At 40.1% G+C, this 25588-nt stretch overlaps 1 protein-coding gene across 11 annotated transcripts in view; it reads left to right on the top strand.

Annotated features, from left to right (window-relative positions):
- The window catches only part of SPECC1L (sperm antigen with calponin homology and coiled-coil domains 1 like), a 143171-nt gene that overhangs the window by 91356 nt on the left and 26227 nt on the right, over positions 1 to 25588 (top strand). For 9 of the 11 annotated variants that reach the window (XM_037994800.2, XM_037994798.2, XM_037994803.2 and 6 more), the window contains 2 exons: positions 1831 to 1987; positions 5877 to 5979. In XM_037994800.2, the coding sequence (XP_037850728.2) occupies positions 1831 to 1987; positions 5877 to 5979 (260 nt within the window). Of the gene's footprint in view, positions 1 to 1830; positions 1988 to 5876; positions 5980 to 8602; positions 8713 to 25588 lie in introns of those variants that run through there. The other 2 variants (XM_073006952.1, XR_012089524.1) reach the window with 2 other exon arrangements.

The raw sequence follows: 25588 nt of genomic DNA, 5'->3' as shown, positions 1-25588 counted from the left end.
CTCAGTCTGTTTCCTCTATTTGTATAAAGTTCTGAGAGGTTTTCTCATCCAGTTTCCTAGCACACCACTTAAAAGAAACTACTGATTTAAGGACTATAAAGAACAGAGATTGAATGAAAAAGAAAACATAATTATAAAATTATGCCAGAAATATATAAGCATGTCATTTGAAGATCATATAATAGGAGAAAATATTTGTGCCCTTTGGATCTTTAAGGGCATTGCTTTACTAATGCAGAGTCACATTCTGCTTGTGGTTATCCTAAAATCATTGAGAAAATTGTAGCCAATAAAGCGGGGGTTGGGGGTGGGGGCAGCAGTTCTCAGTAATCAGGGGAAAACAATTACTGACAGGTAACATTGATTGCATTAAATCTGCCCAGGAATGATAGAGTCAATGGCTCCTGCAGATCTACCTTCTTCTGAGGTGAGAAAGAATCTGAGGTCAGGAACTTTGTCAACTATGTAACTTGTCACTGTGCTCAGCCCTGCGTTCTGAGCACCTGGCAATACTCAGTGCTGCCTTTAGAAAGCTGCTGTTGTGGATCTGATACCAATGGCTGAAGTGCCTGCTCCCACTCAATGGTTCTCAGAACATTTTGTAATTCTAATACGGTAGTACAATGTCTTACTATGCCAGACTTCAGTATAGGACTTTTCCAAAAGATTGTTGCTATTTCCCAGCAGTTGACTTGATACATTTTGGTTTTCTGTCTTATTGATTTAGTTTTTTAAAATGTGCCCTGAGGCCAGTTGTGGTGGCTCATGCCTGTAATCCCAGCACTTTGGGAGGCCTAGGTGGGCAGATCACCTGAGGTCAGGAGTTCGAGACCAGCCTGGCCAACATGGCAAAAACCTGTCTCTACTGAAAATACAAAAATAAGCCTGGCGTGGTGGCAGGCGCCTGTAATTCCAACTACTCAGGAGGCTGAGGCAGGAGAATCGCTTGAACCCAGGAGGCAGAAGTTGCAGTAAGCGAGATGCGCCACTGCACTCCAGCCTGAGTAACAGAGTGAGACTCCTTCTCAAAAAAAAAAAAAAAAGGACCCTGACCTAGCGTTACATGTAGCCCTATAATAAAGCATGTGTTTCCTTTCTGTCCCTTTAACAGTGTTTTTGGCTGAATTTAGAAGGTTTGTGTTGTGTGTGTTGGGCAGGGCTGAGTAGTTACAAGTCTGGTTATAATTCACCTTTGGTTTTTAGTTGTATTTGTAATTAAATAGCAATAGCTGTTTATGTAGTACTCACTATGTACTTGATAGGTACTGTGAGGGGTATAGAGATGGAAAAGGCACACTCCTTGTCTATAAGGAATGTGGAGTTCAGTGCATATTTCAACTATGCCTTTTCACAGTTGTTTTTTGTTTTTTGTTTTTGAGACGGAGTCTGTCTCCTTCTCCCAGGCTGGAGTGCAGAGTGGCGCAGTCTTGGCTTACTGCAACCTCCACCACCCCGGTTTTAGCAGTTCTCCTGCCCCATCCTCCCATGTAGCTGGGATTACAGGCATGCGCCACCATGCCTGGCTGTTTTTTGTATTTTTAGTAGAGACAGGGTTTCACCATGTTGGCCAGGCTGGTCTGGAACTCCTGACCTTAAGTGATCTGCCTACCTCGGCCTCCCAAAGCTCTGGGATTATAGGCGTGAGCCACCGCGGCTGGCCTCACAGATTTTTTAATGGAAAAATAAGAAATACTTTCCTGTTATCAGTATTAGTTTTTCCTCCCGTATGGTAATATCTGTTGTTTTTGGAATCTTCAGGAAAAAAAAAAATCTCAAGAACTCAGTCTAAAATGTTTTTGCTATAAAGTGCATTATGACTGTTTCTCACAGTGTCCCGACGAAGTAGTGAAGAAATGAAACGGGACATTTCTGCACAGGAGGGAGCGTCGCCAGCCTCTCTGATGGCTATGGGAACCACGTCTCCACAGCTTTCCTTATCCTCTTCTCCAACAGCATCTGTGACTCCCACCACCCGAAGCCGAATAAGGTAGAGAACAGTAAATATTCATGCATTTCGTGTGTACCTCTCCTGGCCTTTTGACAGTAAATGATCAAGTTGTAAAACGATGGCATTTGAGCACTGTGATTTTTCTTTTTCTGTGTGTTGTTTGCTAATCTTTCTTCTATCCAGAATTGGGTAAATGGAATAGAAGACACTGACAAAGTAAAAGTGATAGCTGTATCTTTTTTTTTTTTTTTTTTTTTTTTGAGACGGAGTCTGGCTCTGTCGCCCAGGCTGGAGTGCAGTGGCCAGATCTCAGCTCACTGCAAGCTCCACCTCCCGGGTTTACGCCATTCTCCTGCCTCAGCCTCCCGAGTAGCTGGGACTACAGGCGCCCGCCACCTCGCCTGGCTAGTTTTTTGTATTTTTTAGTAGAGATGGAGTTTCACTGTCTTAGCCAGGATGGTCTCGATCTCCTGACCTCGTGATCTGCCCGTCTCGGCCTCCCAAAGTGCTGGGATTACAGGCTTGAGCCACCGCGCCCGGCCTTTTTTTTTTTTTTTAATTAGAGAATGGTTGCTTGCAAAAGGAAGTATTATGAAATTTAAATACTGAGGAATGGGTGGAGTGTTAGGGAAGGCATCCCAGAAGGTTAGAATTTGAGTGGGGCCTTGAAGGTTGTAGACAGGGAGGGTGGGGGGCATGGTTGGCAAAGTACAGTAACTTGAGGGAATGTACGAAAGGGATGAATAAGTGAGGAGTGTGGAGGGGGATGCTGTAGGTAGGTGGTTCTATAAATTCAGTAGAGTGATACAGAAGGCCAGAGGAAGGTGTACCTACCATATCAGGGAACAGTAGAAGAAAAGATTGACTAGGCAGGGGATGGCAAAGTGATGGAACTTTTTTAAAGTCAAATTGAGTCACTTTGATGTAATAGAAGCTGTAAAGTGGTGTAAATAAATTATCATGTCTGGATCAGTGTGATAACAGTGGAAAAGAAGTGAAGAGAAGTTGGACCCAGGAGATTTCTCATAAAGAAAAATGATTTCAGCAACAGATCTTTATAAAAGGAATGCAAGAATAGATGATATCAAAGATGGCTGTGTTTGTTTACACTGGGAGTCTGGGAACATGGTGCTACATTAATAATTGATTAAAAGTACATGAAAATCCAAGTATATTTTATTCGTAGTTCTCTTAGGACTAAGAGGTATTAAGAACTTAGGGGGAAATACAGATGTCAGAAATTTAGCATACATTGTTTATAGGGATGAAGAAAACTGTTGACAAACATTAAGAAGAATGAAAGGAAGCGGCCGGGTGTGGTGGCTCATGCCTGTAATCCCAGCACTCTGGGAGGCCCAGGTGAGCAGATCACTTGAGGTCAGCAGTTTAAGACCAGCCTGACCAACATGGTGAAAGCTCATCTGTACTAAAAATACAAAAATTAGCCCGATCTGGTTTTGTGTACCTGCAGTCCCAGCTGTTTGGGAGGCTGAGGCACTAGAATTGCTTGAACCTGGGAGCCAGAGGTTGTAGTGAGCGAGATCGCGCCACTGCACTCCAGCCTGGGCTTCAGAGTGAGACTCTGTCTTAAAAAAAGAGTCTTGGCCAGGCGCAGTGGCTCATGCCTATAATCCCAGCACTTTGGGAGGGTGAGGCGGGCGGATCACGAGGTCAAGAGATTGAGACCATCCTAGCCAACATGGTGAAACCCCGTCTCTACTAAAAATACAAAAAAATATTAGCCGGGCGCGGTGGCGGGCGCCTGTAGTCCCAGCTATTCGGGAGGCTGAGGCAGGATAATGACGTGAAACCAGGTGGCAGAGCTTGCAGTGAGCCGAGGTTGCACCACTGCACTCCAGCCTGGGCGACAGAGTAAGACTCCGTCTCAAAAGGAAAAAAAAAAAGTCTTAAAAAAAGTGAGTTTTATGTAGAGCCATGACAAGTTTTTGTTTTTTGTTTTTGATGTCCCTTTTTGCATCCATTCACATAACTGTGTCATTCTCTTTCCCTGTGTTTAGTGATAGTATAACAAACCTCTTGGAATCCTTTAAAGCAGGCTTCTCCAACCCACAGCCCAGGACAGCTTTGAATGTGACCCAACACAAATTTGTAAACTTTCTGAAAATATTATGAGATTTTTTCTTTTTTGCAATTTTTTTTTTTTTTTTTTTTAGCTTATCAGCTATTGTTCGTGTCACTGTGTGTAGCCCAAGACAATTCTTCTACTTCCATTGTGGCCCAGAGAAGCCAAAAGATTGGACGTCCCTGCTTTATTTAAAGCAAAGCAGGAATGTTACAGGTTGGCACATAAAAATGTGTATTTCCTTCAAGGAGGCAGTCTGACTGCAGGTAGAAAAGTAGCATTTTTCCTTTTGGTTCTTAGATAAATAAAAATTGTTACTATATCAAGGCTCCTCTCAATTAGAAAAGCTTGAGTTGTAAATGTGTCCTTTTTGATTTCCTGGCATACTTTGGAGGGTGAATGCTAACAGAATAAATATACTGAGGAATACTAAGCTGCTTATAACATATGAACCTTTAGGATATTTATTGGGCTGCTAAGTTCACAGAACATGGGACTAGAGTCTCCACTTTGCTATAATCACTGAAAAATAGGCCAATCTTTTAAGCACAGGCTGCTAGTCAAGCTGAGGTTATATTACACAGCACTCTCTTTCTCTGGGTATTCCTTGGTGTTCTGTTCCACTTCCAAACTGTGACCAAACGGGAAGATACGATGCAGAATGAGTAGAATTGTAAGTCTCCCCTGCCCCTTCACCAGGGGTGATTGCAAAACCTTTTTTGATTAAAGGTCTGGCCTAAGGCAGGATATTTATTTTGACTACAAGGCAGTTGATAATGCCGTAAAGTACCCTACATAGATTTTTTTTTAAATGAATCATATGTATAGCCACAGAATTTTAACCCCCCAAACTTCTACAGTGTTTTTACTTACTATCATGTAGTAAACTCTGAAGTTCCTTGAGGGGATAGGGGCCCTGTGTTGTTCACCTTCAGTTGCCTACTGCTTGCACATTGCCTGGCACAATGGTACTCCATAAGGAGATGTTGAATAAGTGAGTTTACAGAGAAATTCCATTTTTGAGCAAGGCAAAATTCTAACTGCCTAAAATCAAAAAACAGCGTACAACATAGCACTAAATACATCTGAGACATTTCATGGAAGTTATAAATATTGTCCATGTGTATTGCCATTTTTTGTCTGTTTGCTTCACCCATTGTAGATCCCTTGAAGGCAAGAACTGTTATGCCTTAGAATCCTGCACGTTGCATAACCTTACCCTGTATATTTTACAAGTAATTTTAAAAATGATGAGATGATAAAGGACATAAATGGTTATTTTATTATTTTTTGAGACAGCGTCACTCTTGTTGCCCAGGCTGGAGTGCAATGGCGTAATCTCAGCTCACTGCAACCTACATCTCAAGGTTTCAAGTGATTATCCTGCCTCACCCTCCCAAGTAGCTGGGATTGCAGACACCCGCCACCATGCCCAGCCAATTTTTATATTTTTATTAGAGATGGGGTTTCACCATGTTGGCTAGGCTGATCTCGAACTCCTGACCTCAGGTGATCTCTCTGCCTCAGGCTCCCAAAGTGCTGGGATTATAGGCATGAGCCACAGTGCCCGGCGCATTTTATTAATTTTAAATGCACTTTGTACTGTCTTTGCCACTTTCTATGTGGGTGATTATTATAGAGTCCCTTTCTTCAGTTAGCAGAGAATTCTGACAATAGTGCATCTATAGGACCATAAACTAAAAATCAAATGTATGGAAAAACATATCTTGCCTTTGTATTGCCTTACCATGTACATTTCTCCTGTTTAAAAATGCAAACTAAGACTTTTCTCTTATTGTGGTGCCCAAACAAAAAATATTTCAACTTTGGGTTACTTGTTTTCAGAGAAGAAAGGAAAGACCCTCTCTCAGCATTGGCCAGAGAATATGGAGGATCAAAGAGGAACGCCTTGCTGAAGTGGTGTCAGAAGAAAACAGAAGGCTATCAGGTAATCATATGATTCTTTTGTCCCATGTGAGAGTAATTGCCAAATCAACTGCTGGAGTGTCGTAGCTTACTACCTGTCACACATTAGAAATGATAAGTCCTGACCAGGCATGGTAGATCACACCTATAATCCTAACACATTAGGAGGCTGAGGCGGGTGGATCCGTTGTGCCCAGGGGTTCAAGCCTGGGCAACATGGCATAACGCTGTCTCTACAAAAATAAAAATAATAATTAGCTGGCATGGTGTTGTGTGCCTGGAGTCCCAGCTACTTGAGAGGCTGAGGTGGGAGGATCACTTGAGCCTGGGAGGCAGAGGCTGCTGTGAGCCGATCAAGAAGAAATGATGAGTCCTATACAAAATGTTAGAAACACATTCTTAAAGTCCAGCCGTAACTTGACTATCACTTGGATGAAGTAAGTTTGTTACCTTTCCACAGCACCCAGTATTTCCAGTATTAAGCATCTGTTGTAGCACTTTCTTATTTAAGTCTAGGTTAAATGCTTTTTTTAAGTTGCATTAAATATAACTTTGGAGAGTGAACTCTAATTCTCCATACAAAAGAGAAACCTGTAGAAATCATCCATTCTGCTAAAAAATACAATTTCGATTTCTAGTGTCCTCACATACAATATTAGTTACAGAGATTCTCCCCAGCTTGCAACTGATGCTCTTGATTGCATTTCATACTTTGGCACAAATGCACAGAAGTACAACACAAAAAGGGAATGGAGTTCTGTGTTCCTGATCTCTTCACATCAGACCTCATCTCACCAAAATGGCATAAAAGGTGTAGCTACAACATTTGTATACAAATTTCATGCAAAAGAGGTAATAACATAGTAGAGGAACAGATTAATTAAGAAGATCTGCCATTAACAGGTCCCTTTTGGGTGAATTTGTACGTGACTTTAAGTGATGATCCTCAACTCATTTAAGATTAAAGAGCCAAGCATATTGCAGTGGACATACAGAAAAGTCATGATAATCATTGAGGATTTACTAAGACTCTCCATGTCTCAGCTTCAAGCCAGTGGCAAGTAAAAAAGAGAAGAGAAAATAATTTTTAAAAAAAGAATCTCCATGCCAGTTTCCGCTGGCTAACAAAGGAGATAAGTGGTGTTGGCAAAGATGCGGAGAAATGGGTAGGCTTATGCCTTGTTGGAGGGGACCTATAAAATGTTGTAACTGCTGTGGAAAATAGTATGGCAATTCCTCAAAAAAGTAAACAATTACCCTATGATCTGGCAATTCTACTTCTGGGTGTACACCCAAAAGAATTGAAAGCAGAGATTTGGTGAAATATTTTAGGCACACCCATTTTTGTGGCAGTGTTATTCACAGTAGCCAAAAAGTGGAAGCAACCCAAGTGTCCGTCAATAGAATGGATCAACAACCTGTATTATATGATAGAATGGAATACCATTCTTCCTTAAAAAGGAAGGACATTCTTACACATGCTACAACACGATGCACATTGAAGACATTGTGCTAAATGAAACAAGCCATATACAAAAGGACTACTACTACATGATTCCAATTATATGGAATACCTAGAGTTAGTAATATTTATAGAGACAAAAAGTAGAATGATGGTTGCCAGGGGCTGGGGGAGGGAAAAAAGAAAGGGGGTGGTACATAGTTTAGTTTTACAAAATGAAAAAAGTACCGGAGATGGATGGTGGTGATGGTAGCACAATCATATGAATATACTTAATGCCACTGAACCATATACTTAAAGATGGTTAAAATGATTTATGTTTATTTATCACAATAATAAAACTCCGTTGCAAAAAGGAAAAAAAGAAATGATTGAGATAAGACCAGATAGATAACCAGCAAGGGAATAGAAGACTTGAATAGTACTGTGTACTAAGCAGACCTAAAGACATTATACAACACTGCACCCAATAATAGCAGAATACACATTCTTCTCTCAGGTGCACATGGAAGATGGCAGGTTAGGCCGTGTGTTAGGTTGTAAAACTAGTCTTATTAAATTTAAAAAGACTGAAATCGGCCAGATGTGGTGGCTCGTGCCTGTAGTCCCAGTATTTTGGGAGGCCAAGGTGAGAAGATCACTTGAGCCCAGTAGTTTGAGACCAGCCTGGGCAGCCTCAGGAGGCCCTATCTCTACAAAGATCAAAATGAAATAAATAAAAAGATTGAAAGCATGTAAATGTTCTTCATTTTTTTCTGATCACTATGAAAGATTAGAAATTAATAGCTGAAGGAAAATTGGAAAATAAGTGAAAATTAAAGCACACACTTTAAATAACCAATGGGTCAAAAAATTAATCACAGGGGAAATTAGAAAATACTCTGAGAACAAAAATGAACACAGCATACCAAAATTTATGGGAGGCAGTGAAAACAGTTCTCAAAGGGATTGATTGATTAATTGATTTAGAGACAGAGTCTCATTCTGTTTTCCAGGCTGGAGTGCAGTGGTGCGATCTCGGCTCACTATTATTCCTAAATAGTTTATTCTTTCTGATGCTGCTATAAATGGAAATGTTTTAATTTACTGTTACTGTAAATGCAAGTGAATTTTGTATATTGATCTTTCATCTTGCAACTTTTCTGGATTTACTAGTTCCAAGTTTTTATGTGAATTCTTAAAGGTTTTCTAGATATAAACTGGATGTGATGGCCTACACCTGTAGTCCCAGCTACTCAGGATGTCGACGTGGGAGGACCAGTTGAGCCCAGAAGTTTGAACCCAGACTGGGCAACATAGTGAGACCCCATCTCTTAAAAAAATCTAGATATAAATCACATCATCTGCAGATAGAGATCATTTTACTACTTCTCCTATCTGGATGCCTTTTCTTTCTTTTTTCTTGTCTGTCTTAGCTAGAACTTGCAGAAAAATGTTGAATAGAAATGGTGATAAAGAATATTCTTTCTTGTTCCTGATCTTAAGGGTAAAGCTTTCAGTCTTCACCGTTAAGTATAGTGTTAAAGCGTGGGTTTTTCTTTTTTTTGAGACAGAGTCTCACTCTGTCACCCAGGCTGGAGTGCAGTGGTGTGTTACTGGCTTACTGCAACCTCTGCTCCCAGGTTCAAGTGATTCTCATGTCTCAGCCTCCCAAGTAGCTGGGATTACAGGTGTGTGCCACCACACCTGGCTAGTTTTTGTATTAGTTAAAGATGGAGTTTTGCATATTGCCTAGGCTGATCTTGAACTCCTGGCCTCAAGTGATCTGCCCACCTTGGCCTCCCAAAGTGCTGGGATTACAGGCATAAGCCACTGTGCCCAGCCAACTGTGGGTTTTCATAGGTACCCTTTCTTAGACTGAAAAAATTACCTTTTATTCCTAGTTTGTTGAATTTTTTAAAGTCATAAATGGTTGCTGGATTTTACCAAATGCTTTTACAGTGTCTAGTGAGATGATCATGTGTTTTTTTCCCTTTATTCTAATAATATGGTATTAGGAGGCACAAGTCTAATACACTGAAAAATACAAAACATTGCTGAAAGAAATTAAAGAAAATCTAAATAAATGGAAAGACATCCCTTGTTCATGAAGTTTTGATACGTGCTGCAACTTGGATGAACTTTGAATAATTTATGCTAAATGAAAGAAGCCAAACATAAAACTTCAATCTAAAAAGACTTCCACACTCAGGCCTGAAAAATCTCATGCTTTTTGAACGGCAGGAACGTGAATGCTGGCAGTTTCGAGTTGGTTATAGAATTGAAACCTCAAGCATAAATGAAAATTACACACTTAGTTTTTTTTTTTTTTTTAAGAAAGAACATTTTTTATTGAGATATGCTACACAAGATACAATTCATCCACTTAAAATGTACATTTCAGTGGGGGTTTTTTTTTTTAAGTGTATTCAGAGTTGTATAACCATTACCACAACCAGTTTTAGGATATTTTTACCACTCCATCAAGAAATCCTATACCCATTAACAGTCATTCTCTATTTACTACAGGCAACCACTAATTTACTTTCTGTCCTGTAGATTTCTTTATTATGGACATTTCTTATAAATGGAATCACACAATATGTGGTCCTCTGTGACTGACTTCTTTCACTTAGCATCATGTTTTTAAGGTTCATCCATGCTGTAGCATATACTAGTACTTCATTCCTTTTTGTGGCCAAACAGTATTCCATTGTATGGATATGCCACATATTTATCCATTCTTCTGTTCAAGATGGGGTTTGTGTTGCTTACACTTTTTGGAGAGTTATTATATATGCCACTGTTACGAACTTTTTTTTTTTTTTTGACATGAGGTCTCACTATGTTTCCCAGGCTGGTCTCAAGTGATCTTCCCACCTCAGTCTCCCAAGTAACTGGATCTATAGGCACATCCCACCCTGCCTGGTTTGTTGTAGACATTTGTGTACAACAAATTTTTACATGGACATAAGTAGTTTTCTCATCTTCTTATCCATCTTCTAGCCTACTACCAAAGTGTTTTTGAAATTGATCTTGTTCCTTCTCTTTAAGCTGCTTCATTTGTTTCCCCTTTGTCATTTGGTTAAAGTCCATGATCTTGGCTTGAAGAGGCAAGACCCCATAGTTTATTGAACATTTTAATTTTAAACCCACTCCTTGATCTGTGAGCGGCCGAATGGATGTTATATTAGCAGACAGGAAAACAACATTAATCTCCTTGTATCATTGCTAGAGCTCCTGACTAACTGGTTACATTGTCAATGAGCAGTAATATTTTGAAAGGAACAGTGGGCTTAAAATGTTCAGTAAACTATGCTGTCAGCAGATGTGCTGTCATCCAGGCTTTGTTGTTCCATTTACAGAGCACAGGCAGAGTAGATGTAGCGTAACTCTTAAGGGCCCTAGGATTGTGGGACTGGTAAATGAGCATTGGCTTCCACTTAAAGTCACCAGCTGCTTAGCCCCTAATGACAGAGACAGCCTGTCCTTTGAAGCTTTGAAGCCAAGCATTGACTTCTCCTCTGTAGCTATGAAAGTTTCAGATGTCATCTTCTTTTAATAGAAGGTTGTTTTATCCACATTGAAAATTGTCGTTTAGTGTGGCCACCTTCATCAGTGATCTTAGCTAGATCTTCTGGGTAGCTTTCTGCAGCTTCTGTATCAGCACTTGCTGCTTCACCTTGCACTTGTATGTTATGGAGATGGCTTCTTTCCTTCAATATCATGAGCCAACCTCTGCTAGCTTCAAACTTTTCTTCTGCAGCTTCGTCACTAATCTCAGCATTCATAGAATTGAAGAATTAGGGCCTTGCTATGGATTCAGATTTGGCTTAAGGGAATGTTGTAGCTCGTTTGATCTTTTATTCAAAGCATGAAAACTTTCTTCATATCATCAATAAGGCTGTTTTGCTGTCTTATCATTTGTATATTCACTGGTGTAGCACTTTTAATTTCCTTCAAGAACTTTTCCTCTGCATTCACAACGTGGCTAACTGGCACAAGAGGCCTAGCTTTTCAGCCATGTGGCTTTTGCCATGCCTTTCTCACTTAGCTTAAGCATTTCTAGATTTTGATTTAAAGTGAAAGATGTGCAAGTCTTCCTTTTACTTGAACACTTAGAGGCCATTGTAGGGTTATTAATTGGCCTAATTTTAATATTTTTATGTCTCAAGGAATAGGGAAGCCCAAAGAGAGGGAGAGAGACAGAATAACAAGTCAGTGGATCATTCAGAACACACAGAACTTTATAGATTAAGTTCACTGTCTTATATGGGCACAGTTCATGGCACCCGAAAACAATTACTATAGTAACATCAAAGACCACTGGTAACAGTTATAATAATAATGAGAAAGTTTAAAATATTGCAAGAATTACCAAATTTGACCCAGAGACATTGAAGTGAGCACATACTGTTGGCAAAATGGTACCAACAGACTTAATTGATACAGGGTTGCCACAAACCTTCAATTTGTAAAAAACACAGTATCCATGAAGCACAAGAAGATGAAGTACCATCTAAGGTGTGTCTGTATTTTCTTCCATGCTGTTAGGTGTCTTCATATAACCTAAGTTTTAAATTTTGCTAGACAATAACTTAAGTAATTTTAGAACATTGTAAATTACTTCCCCTTGAAGGATCACTTGTGCTTTGAGACCAGCCTGGGCAACATAGTGAGATCTTCTCTCTACTAAAATTTAAAAAAAAATCGCCAGGCATGGTAGCAATCCTCCCACCTCATCCCAGCTACTTGGAGGGCTGAGGCAGGGGGATTACTTGAGCCAGGAAGTTGAGGCTACTGTGAGCGATTATCGCGCCACTGCACTTCTGCCTGGATGACAGAGCAAGACCCTGTCTCTGAAAAAAAAAAATTTTACTCCCTCTTTGATTATAGAACTTTCCCATGGATCAAGTTGATTAAATGGAGATAATTCAAACATTAAGTCAATTATTCCATGCCTCTTGGGTTCTTCTATATTTACCTTAATATATAGAGAGAAATATATATACACACAAATCAATTAATAATTTGAAGTTTTTTCCATTTGGTACTTAAAATGCAGGGGGAAATATGATATAGGATATCCTCATACATAAGGAAAATTCTTTTTGTACACTTGACAGTCTTTGCTACAAACCCAATTCTCTGCTTTCTTACTTCCTATGGACACTTTGATGACACATATGTATGGCTTGTGGGAGGCAGTTGGCTTTTGTTTCCTGTGAGACAGATATCTATCTGTTCCTTCCCTTTAGAAGCAAAGAGGATACTGGTTCTTTCATTTCAAGATCTGTAAATTAAAATTGGACAGCCTGAAATGCATAATCTTTTTGTTTGTTTGTTTGTTTTTGATATGGAGTCTTATTCTGTCACCCAGGCTGAAGTGCAATAGCACAATCTCGGCTCACTGCAGCCTCCATCTCCTGGGTTCAAGCAGTTCTCCTGCCTCAGTCTCCACAGTAACTGGGATTACAGGCGCCTGCCACCATGCCCAGTTAATTTTTGTATTCTTAGTATAGATGGGGTTTCACCATGTTTGCCAGGCTGGTCTCGAACTCCTGACCTCAAGTGATCCGCCCTCCTCAGTCTCCCAAAGTGCTGGGATTAAAGGCATGAGCCACTGCACCTGGTTTGAAATGCGTAATCTTTTAAAACTGAAAGCCATATCTAATAGTGCTCTTAATTTGTCAAGAATCGTATAAGAAGTGCCAGTGCCCTTTCCCTGTCTAGCTATAAATGGACGATCATGTCCATCCTTTGGAGCCAGCAGTTTTGGTTCAGTACTTTGGTCTCTGACTACTCACAGTCTGCAGAAAAGAGCAGGTTGTGACACTTGACTGGTTTATGAGAGCAGAAGCTGTTACGTGACACTTAGCACATACTGCTCCCAGAGGCCCCAGATGGATCATTAATGCTTGGAACGTGCGTGCTTTATGAAGAAGCCATCTAATCAACGGAGATAGATTCCCTAATACCCATATCATCTTTCGTTAACTCTCTTAAGAGTCACCCTAAAATTACTGTGCTGATCACTGTAATTTCATTAAGCATCCATTACAAAACAAGCCCTGATGAGTTTAGCTTTTATTTAACAAATACATTTTTCTCTTTTAACTTGTGCCCTGCCATTTATCATACATTGAAGCTTTAGAGTAGTAGAATATTCATGTTGAAAATGTCTTGGCGTTCTGGTTTATTATCAGGTTTACAGATCTGGGACTGAAACCCCCACAAGGATAAATGGCTGCCTCAAGGGTATCTTGTGAGTCCAGGGCATTATGTAACCAGCTTTCAGTATTATTGCTTTAAGGGTTGGGTCTTTCTTTTTTTTCTCTTTTTTAAAAATCAGTGCCTGTGTTTATACACAATCATGTTTTTAATTTAAATATGAGACTAACTCTAATAATTTTTAAGAGCTTATCGTGAGAAGTGGTAATCCAATTCCCTATTTCCTTATCTCTAAAATTTCTGCTGTTCAGAGACAACCACTTTTAATCTTTTTAGTCTTTAGGGGTTGATAGTACAAGGTTGATAATACAAGAATAACCAACTGGAATAAGGAAACTATTTATACTTTCAGTAAACTTTTCTTTGGTTTTAGATTTTATATCTAAGAGCTTGTGTTGCATCACTGTTTTCTTGCTCTGGAAAACCCTAACTGAATGTAATCAAGCTGCCCCTAAAGGTTGATTTGAGACCTTTATTTTGAATGAAAAATCTCATTGTTTTCTGATAAAATGCTAGACCTAGAAATGGATTGGTTAAATCTAAAGAATAATGAAATAACTTAATCTAGTACAAAATAGTTGTAATAAATGAACAAAATATTTTAGTATTGCCTGAAGTAATTTAATCTCAGATTAGCATTGAGAATACAGTTTTACTGGGGGATGTACTTCATTAATATGTGGGCCACTGAAGAAAAGATTAGATATTTCTTACTGGAGATAAGTAGAATTAAAAGAATTAATGGGCTGGAATGGGTTTAGCAGGCATATATTTACGTGTTATGCTTTACTTGCATTCTAAGCTCTTTTTCCTAATATAAAAGCTAATAATTGGCCGGGCACGGTGGCTCATGCCAGTAATCCCTGCACTTTGGGAGGCCAAGGCAGGCGTATCACGAGTTCAGGAGATCAAGACCATCATGGCTAAGATAATGAAACCCCATCTCTACTAAAAATATAAAAAATTAGCCGGGCATGGTGGCGGGCACCTGTAGTCCCAGCTACTCAGGAGGCTGAGGCAGGAGAATGGCATAAAACCAGGAGGCGGAGTTGCAGTGAGCCAAGATCACGCCACCGCACTCCACTCTGAGCAACAGAGTGAGACTCTGTCTCAAAAAAAAAAAAAAAAAAGCTAATAATTTATCAGATAGTAAGTTCTGTGTCAGGTAGTGTGCTGAGTGTTTAAATAGAAGTTATGGAAAACAAGTAGTTTCTATTCTCAGGAAGTTTATAGACTAGTCAGTAAAAAAAATATGAGTAATTAAAATTTAGTAAAGTAAAACTTTTGTTTATGGTTATAAAAGAATATCAGACCAAATCTCTGACGAGGCTACTGTAAAAACTGTTTAAAATACAAAAATAAATATCTTTGAAGGCATTGGGGACTAACCAAGGCAGCCAGGTCAAATTTGGCAGGAGCCAAAATTGTAGAGAAAAATTCTATTGAGCCCATATTTACTCCCGCTTTTTTCCCTTAGGGCGGTGGCTAACTCTTCACATGGGATAGAGGCCAGACAAAGCAGTGGTCCAGAGTTTTTTTCAGAATCACTGAGTAGCAGGACTAAAATTTGAATTGAGGGATTCTAAGGCACCCAAGATGTTGAGGGTCCGAGATCCCAGGAAAAAGACAACCTTAAGAGTAATGAGGCCGGGTGTGGTGGCCCACTCCTGTAATCCCAGCACTTTGAGAAGCCAAGGTGGGCGGATCACGAGGTCAGGAGATTGAGACCATCCTGGCTAACACAGTGAAACCCCATCTCTACTAAAAATACAAAAAATTAGCTGGGCATAGTGGCGGGCACCTGTAGTCCCAGCTATTTGGGAGGCTGAGGCAGGAGAATGGCGTGAGCCTGGAGGCAGAGGTTGCAGTGAGCCGAGATCACGCCACTGCACTCTAGCCTGGGCGACAGAGCGAGACTCCGTCTCAAAAAAAAAAAGAGTAATGAACTCAGCCAACATGGTGGCACATGCCTATAGTCCCAGCTACTCAGGAGGCTGAGGCAGGAGGATTGCTTGAGCCCAGCAGTTCAAGGTTACAGTGAGCATTGATCACACCACTGCACTCCAGCCTGGACCAACAGAGTGAGACCCCATCTTTTTGGGAAAATAAAGAGAAAGAGAGAAAAAGAGGATAGTTAACTCAACATTTGACTTAGCTTTTGCTGTTAAGGTATTTTTCAAATTCAGAAGGAGAAATTCAGTAGAGAGCTATTACCAAAGCCTAAAAAACTTAAGCACAGTTTTTGTTCTTATAGGAGTAGGTAGACAAAAAAAATTAGATTTCAAGGCCAGCCAAAGAGGAATGGCAATGTGAAATATTCCAGGCCTTCGGTTGAGACCTCAAAAGAATTATGTCCTACAAATAAAGGTTGACCAGAAGGTATCAGCTTGAAATCCAACTTCAAAATTTTGATTGGATGAGGTGATCAGCCCTTATTCTAGTTACCTGCCAGGAGAAACTTAGCCTCTATACTCTTTGAAACATGGTATCCTGCATTCCATCAACATACCAGGCATGACCAGGCACAGTGGCTCATGCCTGTAATCCTAGCACTTTGGGAAGCCAAGGTGGGAGGATTACTAGAGGCCAAGAGTTCAAGACCAACCTGGCCAACATAGTGAGACCCTGTCTCTATAATTAATTAATTAATAAAAATACCAGGCATGCCAATAAGCAGGATCAAATGAATGAAAATCAAGAGAAAGAATGAGTAACAGGAAAAGAAGAGGTGATCCAGATATTGAAACTCTTAGATAGGTTTTTTTTTTTTTTTTTTTTTTTGAGAGGGAGTCTCGCGCTGTCGCCCAGGCTGGAGTGCAGTGGCCGGATCTCAGCTCACTGCAAGCTCCGCCTCCCGGGTTTGCGCCATTCTCCTGCCTCAGCCTCCCGAGTAGCTGGGGCTACAGGCGCCCGCCACCTCGCCCGGCTAGTTTTTTGTATTTTTTAGTAGAGACGGGGTTTCACTGTGTTAGCCAGGATGGTCTCGATCTCCTGACCTCGTGATCCGCCCGTCTCGGCCTCCCAAAGTGCTGGGATTACAGGCTTGAGCCACCGCGCCCGGCCAGATAGGATTTTTAAATAACCAATTTATGAGTTTAAGGAAACAGATGAAGAGATAGAGTTTTACCGGAGAACTGGAATCTGTAAAATAGAATCAAATGAAAATTTTATTTTATTTTTTGATTTTATTTTTTGAGACAGAGTTTTGTTCTTGTTGCCTGAGTACAATGGTGCGATCTCGGCTCATTGCAACCTCCGCCGCCCAGGTTCAAGTGATTCTCCTGCCTTAGCCTCCTGAGTAGCTGGGATTACAGGCACCCACCACTATGCCTGGCTAATTTTTTTTTTTTGTATTTTTAGTTGAGATGAGGTTTTGCCGTGTTGGCCAGGCTGGTCCCTTAACTCCTGACCTCAGGTGATCTGCCCACCTGGGCCTCCCAAAGTGTTGGGATTACAGGCGTGAGCCACCGCGCCTGGCCAGGTGAAAATTTTAGGACTCAAAAATACATTAGCTTGAGTTAGGAACTCCCATACATGTGTTTCACAACTACTCAACACAGAGAAGATTTGTGAATTAGAGGATTAATCAGTAAGAAATATCCACAGTGAAGCGCCGAGAAATGAAAGGATGAAAAAAACATAGTGTAATGGAGACAAGGGACATAATAGAAGGGTTAGGACACATACAGTTGGGTTATACTAAGAGAAAAGAGAGGGCTAGGAGTGTCATAATAAAGTGCTAAAAGTCAAGGACAGTGAAAAAATCTTTAATTGCTAGAGAAAAAAGATATTAGGTTAAGAGGAATAATAAGATTGACAGCCGATTTCTCAATAGAAAACAAAAAGAGGATTTGTCAGGCCCATTCTGAAAGAAAAAGGAAGTTCTTGTAGCAGAAAGAAAATAATCCCATAGGGAAACAAAATTTCAGGAAGGAATAAAGAACAGTGGAAGAGTAAATGTGAAGGTAAATATATATGAATATTGACTGCAGTGTAATAAAAATATCTTGTTTAAAGATATATGTAGGTTGAAAATTTAAGATAAAATGGTTCAAAAGTTAGGAGGGGGACAGTAAATGTAATTAAGGTGTTGCAAGGTCTTTGAATTGTACAGAAGGTTAGGAAATTAATTTGTCATAGACTGCATAAGTGAAGGGCTGCACACTGTAAAATCTCTAGGGCTACACTCTACTACAGTTGACATTGGCTGCATGGAGTTTTTGAGAACTTAAAATGTGGCTATTCTGAATTGAGATGTGCTGTGATTATAAAACACTAGATTTTGAAGACTTAGAAGACTTAATGTAGAAAAAAAGAATGTAAAATACCTCATTTAAAAAATACTGATTACATGTCGAAATGATCATATTTTAATATATTTGATAAAATATATTTATATATAGTTTTGACTTTTTCATTGTGGCTACTATAATATTTAACATCACATGTTAACAATTAAAGTAATAATGGAAAATACGAGGCTAATAGAAGATAAATAGAATATTAATACTTGATTCATCCAAAATAAGGCAGGAAAGGAGAGAAAAGGAACAAAGAACTAAGGATATAGTAATAGATGTAAACCCAAATATGTAAAAATCACATTATAGGTAAATAGGCTGAATATTCCAGTTAAAAGACAAAGATTTTCAGATTAAAAACAATAGACCCAACCATAATTTGTGTACAAGAGACTCACTTTAAATGGAAAGACTGAAAGTAAAAGAGTTGGAAAAGATGTACTATGCAAGCACTAACCAAAGGCCTGCTGGAAGAGCTATACTAATTTCAAAGCATCATTTCTCAGAAAGAAATATTACTAGAGACAGAGATTGTCCGTAATGACAAAGGATTAAAACAACAACAATAGCCAAGGCACTCTTAGAAAACAACATTGGAAGACTTCATGCTGCCCAGTAAGACTTTATAGGCACTTAGAGCACATCATAAATTCATATGTATCAGGTAACATAGCCCCAGATAATATAAAGGAAAACTGATAGAACTAAAAGGCGCAATAGGCTTATTTGGAGATTTTAACACACTTCTCTCATTAACTAATAGAAAAAGCAAATGAAATTTAGTAGAGCTATAGAAGATGTAAGTAATGCTATTAACTACTTTGTCCTGACTCATCTATAAAACACTGCACCAGACAACAGTGGATTGTACATTCCTTCTAATTGGCCACAGTATATTCATCAAAATTGGCCACATGCACTCTCAAAAGATTTCAGTGAATTAAAGTCCTTCAGAGTAAGTTATCAAAATGGAGGGGAAAATGTGATCTAATCAAATGAACAAAAGCATTTGATAAAATTTAACTCCTGTTTATTCATTTCAAAAAAAAAAAAAAAGCCCCACAGAAAAATTTCTAACAAACTGGGAATAAAGGGACTTTTAAAAAGATGATAAAGGGCATCTACAAAAAGTAATATTTATAGTGAACATTAAGCTTAATGGTGACTTATTGAAAGCTTTCTTCCAGAGATGAGGAAAGAGACAAGACCCTGCTCTCATCACTTATATTCAGTGTTATATGTAAAGCTCTATTGGCAGCCGGAGGCAGGAGGATCCCTTGATGCCGAGAGTTTGAGACTTGCCTGGGCAACATAGTGAGACCCCTGTCTCTACAAAAAATTAAAAAATAAAGTTCTAATCAGGGCAGTAAGGCAGAAAGAGAGGTCAGAGGAATAACAATTGGAAAGAAAGAAATAAAATTCTATTTCCAGACATGAGTATGATGTAAGAAATACTAACAAAGATGCATGTAAAATATGAGAATAGGAAGCAAAAAAATTTCAGGATCTAGTTTTTTTTTTTTTTTTTTGGAGACGGAGTCTCGCTCTGTTGCCCAGGCTGGAATGCAGTGGCGCTATCTTGGCTTACTGCAAGCTCCGCCGTCTGGATTCATGCCATTCTCCTGCCTCAGCCTTCCAAGTAGCTGGGACTACAGGCGCCCGCCACCATTCCCAGCTAATTTTTTTTTGTATTTTTAGTAGAGACTGGGTTTACCATGTTAGCCAGGATGGTCTTTATCTCCTGACCTCATGGTATGCCCGCCTCGGCCTCCGAAAGTGCTGGGATTACAGGCGTGAGCCACTGCACCTGGCCCTCAGGATCAAATTTTTGTTAGCATTTAAAAAATAAATTATAGCTAGGCTTTGCTATGCCTGCAGCAGATTAGACAAAGAATGCCTGATTTAAAAAGCTGATAATACCAAGTGTTGGCAAGGAAGCAGAGAAACAAGAACACTTGCACCCTGCTGATAGGGCTCTAAACTGTTCTAGCCAGTTTGGAAAACTTTGGCAGTATCTGCTGAAGTTGAATAGTCTCCATAAGAATCAAAAGCTGGAAACAACCCAAATAATCATCAAGACGTGAATGGATAAATGAATTGTGATATATAAGGTACTACAAAACAAGCCAAATAAAAAAGAACAAACTGTTGCAACATGCAGCAGCATGGATGAATCTCACACATGTAATATTGAGCAGAAGCAGCCAGATGCACAGGAGTCTAAACTATGATTCCATTTAAATGAAACCAAAACAGTGGTGAGATTAATCTATTATGATGTCAGAATAGTGGTTATCTTTAGGGAAATCGAGGGATCCTTTCTGGGATTCTGATTACATTCTGTATCTTGATTTGGGGGAGGCGGCTACATGGTATATTCACTTTGTGAAAATTCTTTTAGCTTTACTTATCATTTGGGTACTTCGTGTATACTGAGCAAAAATTAAGGGAAAAAATTTTTTGGGTATTGTCAGGAATGTTGTCTCCCCAATTATCTGTGGTTTTGAGGTTTTTATGTCACATGTTTCTGATATTTTATACTTCTTCATTTATTCCAGATGATTTATTAAGATTCATTAGATTTCATTTTCTTTTCTTTATAAAACAAATAATTTCTAATACTGTATTCGTTTTCTATTACTGTTGAAATTACTACAAATGTAGTAGCTAAAACAACACATATTTTTCATCTTAGAGTTGTGTTGGTTAGAAGTCCAACATGGCTCTTACTGGACTAAAATCAAGGTGTCAGCAGATTCTTTTCTCAAGGCTTTAGGGGAGAATCTATTTCCTTGCCTTTTCCAGCTTATAGAGGCAACCATGTTTCTTGGCTTGTGACCCCTTCCTCCATCTTCAAAGCCAACAACAACTGGTCAAGTCATCACATTGCATCACTCTGACCATAGGTTATCTGCTTTTCAGGCCTTGTGTGATTTGATTGGGTCCACCTGGACAATTCAGGCTCATCTTCCTCTCCTGAAAATTCTTAATCACATCTGCAAACTCTCTTGCCATGTAAATAAACATGTTCATAGGTTCCAGAGATTAAGACATCAACAGCTTATGGGCCTACCACAGATGTCTTATAAATTATTTTCTGAGAGTTGAATTTCTCGGATTTAGTTGTGTTATTTTTTTTATAACTCCCATACCATACAACTCACCAAATTGGACAGTTCAGTGATTTTTAGTATATGCACATAATTAGTTGTATAACCGTCATCACAATAAATTTTAGAATATTCTCACCACCTCACAGCCCTAGGCAGCCACCATGGGTTTGCCTGTCCCAGACATTTCACATAACTGGAATCATTTGTGGTCTTTTGTCATTGGAGTCTTTCATGTACCATATTTTTGAGGTTCTTCCACGTGGCATGTGTTAGTACTTCACTCTTTTCTATAACTGATTTTTTTTTTGGCGGTGGGGGGACAGAGTTTCACTCTTATCACCCAGGCTGGAGAGCCAATGGTGCGATCTTGGCTCACTGCAACCTCCGCCTCCTGGGTTCAAGCGATTCTCCTGCTTCAGCCTCCCGAGTAGCTGGGATTACAGGCGCCTGCCACCACACCCAGCTAATTTTTTTGTATTTTCAGTAGAGACAGGGTTTCACCATGTTGGCCAGGCTGGTCTCGAACTCCTGACCTTGGGTAATCCACTCACCTCAGCCTCCCAAAGTGCTGGAATTACAGGCATGAGCCTCTGCGCCCGGCCACCTGAATGATATTTTATTGTGTGGATATATACCACGTTTTGTTGATCAGCTGATGGACATTTCCACTTTGGGCTTTGACCTATTAAAAATAATGCTACTGTGAACACTTGTGTAGTTTTGTTTGTTTTGTTTTTTTGAGACAGAGTCTCACCATGTCACCAGGCTAGAATGCAGTAGTACAGTCACAGCTCACTGCAGCCTTAACCTGCCAGGCTTGAGCAGTCCTCTCACCTCAGCCACCCAAGTAGCTGGGACCACAGGTGCGTGTCAGTACGCCTGGTTAATTTTTGAATTTTTTGTAGAGGTGGGGCCTTACTGTATTTCCCAGGCTGGTCTCAATCTCCTGGGCTCAAGCAGTCCTCCTGTCTTAGCCTCCCAAAGTGCTGGGATTACAGACGTGAACACCATGCTTGGCCTTCTTTTTGTTTCTCAAGAGACAAGGTCTCACTGCTCTGCTGCTCAGGCTGTAGTGCAGTGGCATAGTCATAGCTCACTGTAGCCTCAAATTCCTGGGTGCAAGTCATCTTCCCACCTCTGCCTCCCAAATAACTATGACTGCAGGCATATGCCATCACACCCAGCTAATTTTTTTAGTTTTTTAATTGTAGAGTCTTGATGTGTTACCTAGGTTGGGTTTAAACTCCTGGCTTCATTTGGTCCTCCCACCTCAGCCTCCCAAAATGCTGGAATTATAGGCATGAGCCACTGAGCCCAGTTCATGAATAATACTTTTTTTTTTTTTTTTTTTTTTTTTTTTTTGGGAGACAAGAGTCTTGCTGTGTCGCCCAGGCTGGAGTGCAATGGCGTGATCACGATCTCGGCTCACTGCAACCTCCACTTCCTGGGTTCAAGCAATTCTCCTGCCTCAGCCTCCCAAGTAGCTGGGATTACAGGTGCACGCCACCATGCCCAGCTAATGTTTGTATTTTTAGTAGAGACAGGGTTTCACCATGTTGGCCAGGCTGGTCTCAAACTCGACCTCAGGTGATCCACCCGCCTCGGCCCTCCAAAGTGCTGATTACAGATGTGAGCCGCTGTGTCTGACCAATAATACTTCTTAGTTTGTTGTTTACCTTTGGTTGATTTGCCCTAAAATGGTAATTTGTGACACTTTTGTCCAGGTTTATATTTGTGTTTTGGGAGGGGGGTGGGGTTTTTTTTTTTTTTAGGGAAAGGATCTATCTGCCTCTTCGCTCTACCACAGCCAGACGTTTCCTAGCATGTGTCATTTTGGGATTCTTTCTTATTTTCCCCACCCTCTTTCCTAAGCAAGGAAAAGAAGTACTTACCTTTATTCTCCCAGAATTGTGTGTCCCCCTAGATTGAAGAATCAATAGAGTAAGAACTAGTGAACAGATAAAAATAGCTCAGTCCTTCACAGCTTCCTTTGTAATAATACAAATAGGAGACAAATAGGAGAAAAAGGAAATGCTCTTTATAAATGGTATGAAGTATTAAGTATGGTGCTTGCTACCTGCACAGAGAGCAGGCATGAGATTGGTACTTGGTGTTACTCACACTCCCTTAGGCCACTACTCATTCCCACCATTTCAAAGCCTATGGGTTGAGTAGATTCTTAGAGAAAGGTGACTTTCCTGACCTGAAGAGACTAGGCCTGAAAGCACAAGTTTCTTCTGATGCTTCCTAGACACTACATACTGGAAAAGACAAGGGAATAGAGATGCTTCCTTTTCACATGTGATCCCTCTTTCCCTTATGTGTCCAGCCTTGAGGGGGAGTGTTATTTCTACTCATCCCCTACCCCCACTTTAAAAAAAAAAAAAAAAAAAGGACTTTAGTTTCCTCGCTAGAAAACATTCCAGAATGCCACTCTTCCTTTTCTCACCCTTCCACCTTGCTAGCATCCTCTCTTCATGATCAGTTAGGACTGGGCTAGGGGTGGGTGGGATGAGAAAGGTTAGAGAAAGCTGGGAGTTCTTCCAGTAGACAGAATGCCATTAAAATAATGCATTAGGAATTCCTCATAGTCCAAGTAGAGCTTAGTTTAATTTCCTCTTCTGTAACTGGAATCTTAGGTCATAGGAATGACTTCCCAGAGTTAAAAAATAAAAAAAGGTGCTGGCAGTAGATAAGACTTTTGATCTGAATCAAATCTAGGTTGAAAGTCTAAATCTTTTCATTTTACATTGTCACTTGCATGGAAGCTAAGTATACAGAAAGATCTTATTGTTTGTAAATATCACTGTGTTCCAGGGGTTAAAAATACTTGAACAAAGGGGAACAAGAATGGCCAGCCTTGCCGTCCCACCCATTCTTTATGTGGACTGTGTCTATTCATAAGTTCTCCACAGTGAAGCAATAAAAACTCCTGGAGTCTAATCATTTTCTTTCCTGATGACAAGATATCTTCATCCAGAAGGCTCAACCGTTGACCAAGAGCTTCACATTTCTTGGAGCCACCAGGGAATAGAAACAGCTTGTATCTCAGGGCTCTTCTTGGGCATGTGTTTTTTGGGGTTTTTTTTGTTTGGCTTTTTTTTTTTTTTTTTTTTTTTTTTTTTTTTTTTTTTTTTGAGTCAGAGTCTTGCTCTGTCACCCAGACCGAAGTGGAGCTTTCTCGGCTCACTGCAACCTCTGCCTCCTGGGTTCAAGCGATTCTCCTGCCTCAGCCTCCCAAGTAGCTGGGACTACAGGCGCGTGCCACCACGCCTGGCTAATTTTTTGTATTTTTAGTAGAGACAGAGTTTCACCCTGTTAGCAAGGATGGTCTCGATCTCCTGACCTCGTGATCCACCCGCCTTGGCCTCCCAAAGTGCTGGGATTACAGGTGTGAGCCACCCTGCCCAGCCAGGCCTGTGTTCTTTACTGCACACAGCAGAAGTTAAGTGAAGGCTTTTCTGTCCCAGTGAAGTGAAGGAACTCTTTCTTGTTTTCAGGGCATTCCTTTTAATGTCAAACATAGCAGCTGGGAAACAAAGTTTTCCCAGAATCACAGTGTACTTACTGCATTCTGTTTAAACATGATCTTGATAGCTACTATTAATATCTATTTCCAGAAATTTCAGGGCTGTAATTTTAAAAATCAGTTGCTAAGTGCCATTACCATAAATGAGTTTGATCAGTGTATTTTGTGTATGGTAGATGGGACTACTCAGTCAAGGCTTTTCTCCCCTGGCTGACACAAATTAGATCTTCCTAAACAGGGGAAGGAGTGGGGGCCTTGCATACAGTACCAGTCCTTAAATGTTCATTTCACTCCCTCACTGTGAGCATCTTTCAGAGCTGCATTCAGGACCAGTACATTTGGATTTGAAAAGATAATTAGGAATGGCACCCTGGCAGAGGCATGGTCTGTTGGCAGCAACAGCAGTAGCTTGGATGTACCTCTTGTTACTTCACCAGCTAGATGAGCTACTGGAGGTGGTGGAGGTGGGCAGGCCTGAGCAGTTTGAATGGAACTCCAGAGGTTTGTCTTCCCTTTAGCTCAAGGTTTTGTTCCTTTTTCTTGCATTCTTTTTCCATTTAACTCCCACTAATGACATGGAGAAAACCTGCTGAATGTAATAAAATGGTTTGTTTGCCAATGCTCTTGGTTAGCTTTAAGATAATTGTCTTAGGATGCATTTCCTTAGATAAAATGTGAAGTACTTCATGTGAATCAGCACCCACATTCCATTCTCAGAAGTTAGAGGAAGTCAGACTTCAGACAGCCCCTAGGAATCACAAACCTAGGGCTTCCATTTCACATCTGCAAATCAGAAAGGAGCCATGCTTGCCTAAGACCATACAATTGGATCTCCAAGCTCCCAGCCGCTGGCTCTTTCCACGGAGCTATCCAGCCTCCACGGCAGTGTCCCAGACTCTTCAGTAAGTTTCCAGTAAGTAGGTATTTTTATTATGAGTAATGCTGAGATACAGAAATCAGATAAGTAACATTTTCAAGAGCTGCTTAATTATTTTGCTAAAAGCAGAATCATTAAA

This window comes from Chlorocebus sabaeus, chromosome 19 (genome assembly GCF_047675955.1).
Source record: "Chlorocebus sabaeus isolate Y175 chromosome 19, mChlSab1.0.hap1, whole genome shotgun sequence".
Taxonomy (NCBI): Eukaryota; Metazoa; Chordata; class Mammalia; order Primates; family Cercopithecidae; genus Chlorocebus; species Chlorocebus sabaeus.
The sequence above is the reverse complement of the archived record's forward strand: the minus strand, read 5'-3'. Positions and strand labels throughout refer to the sequence as shown.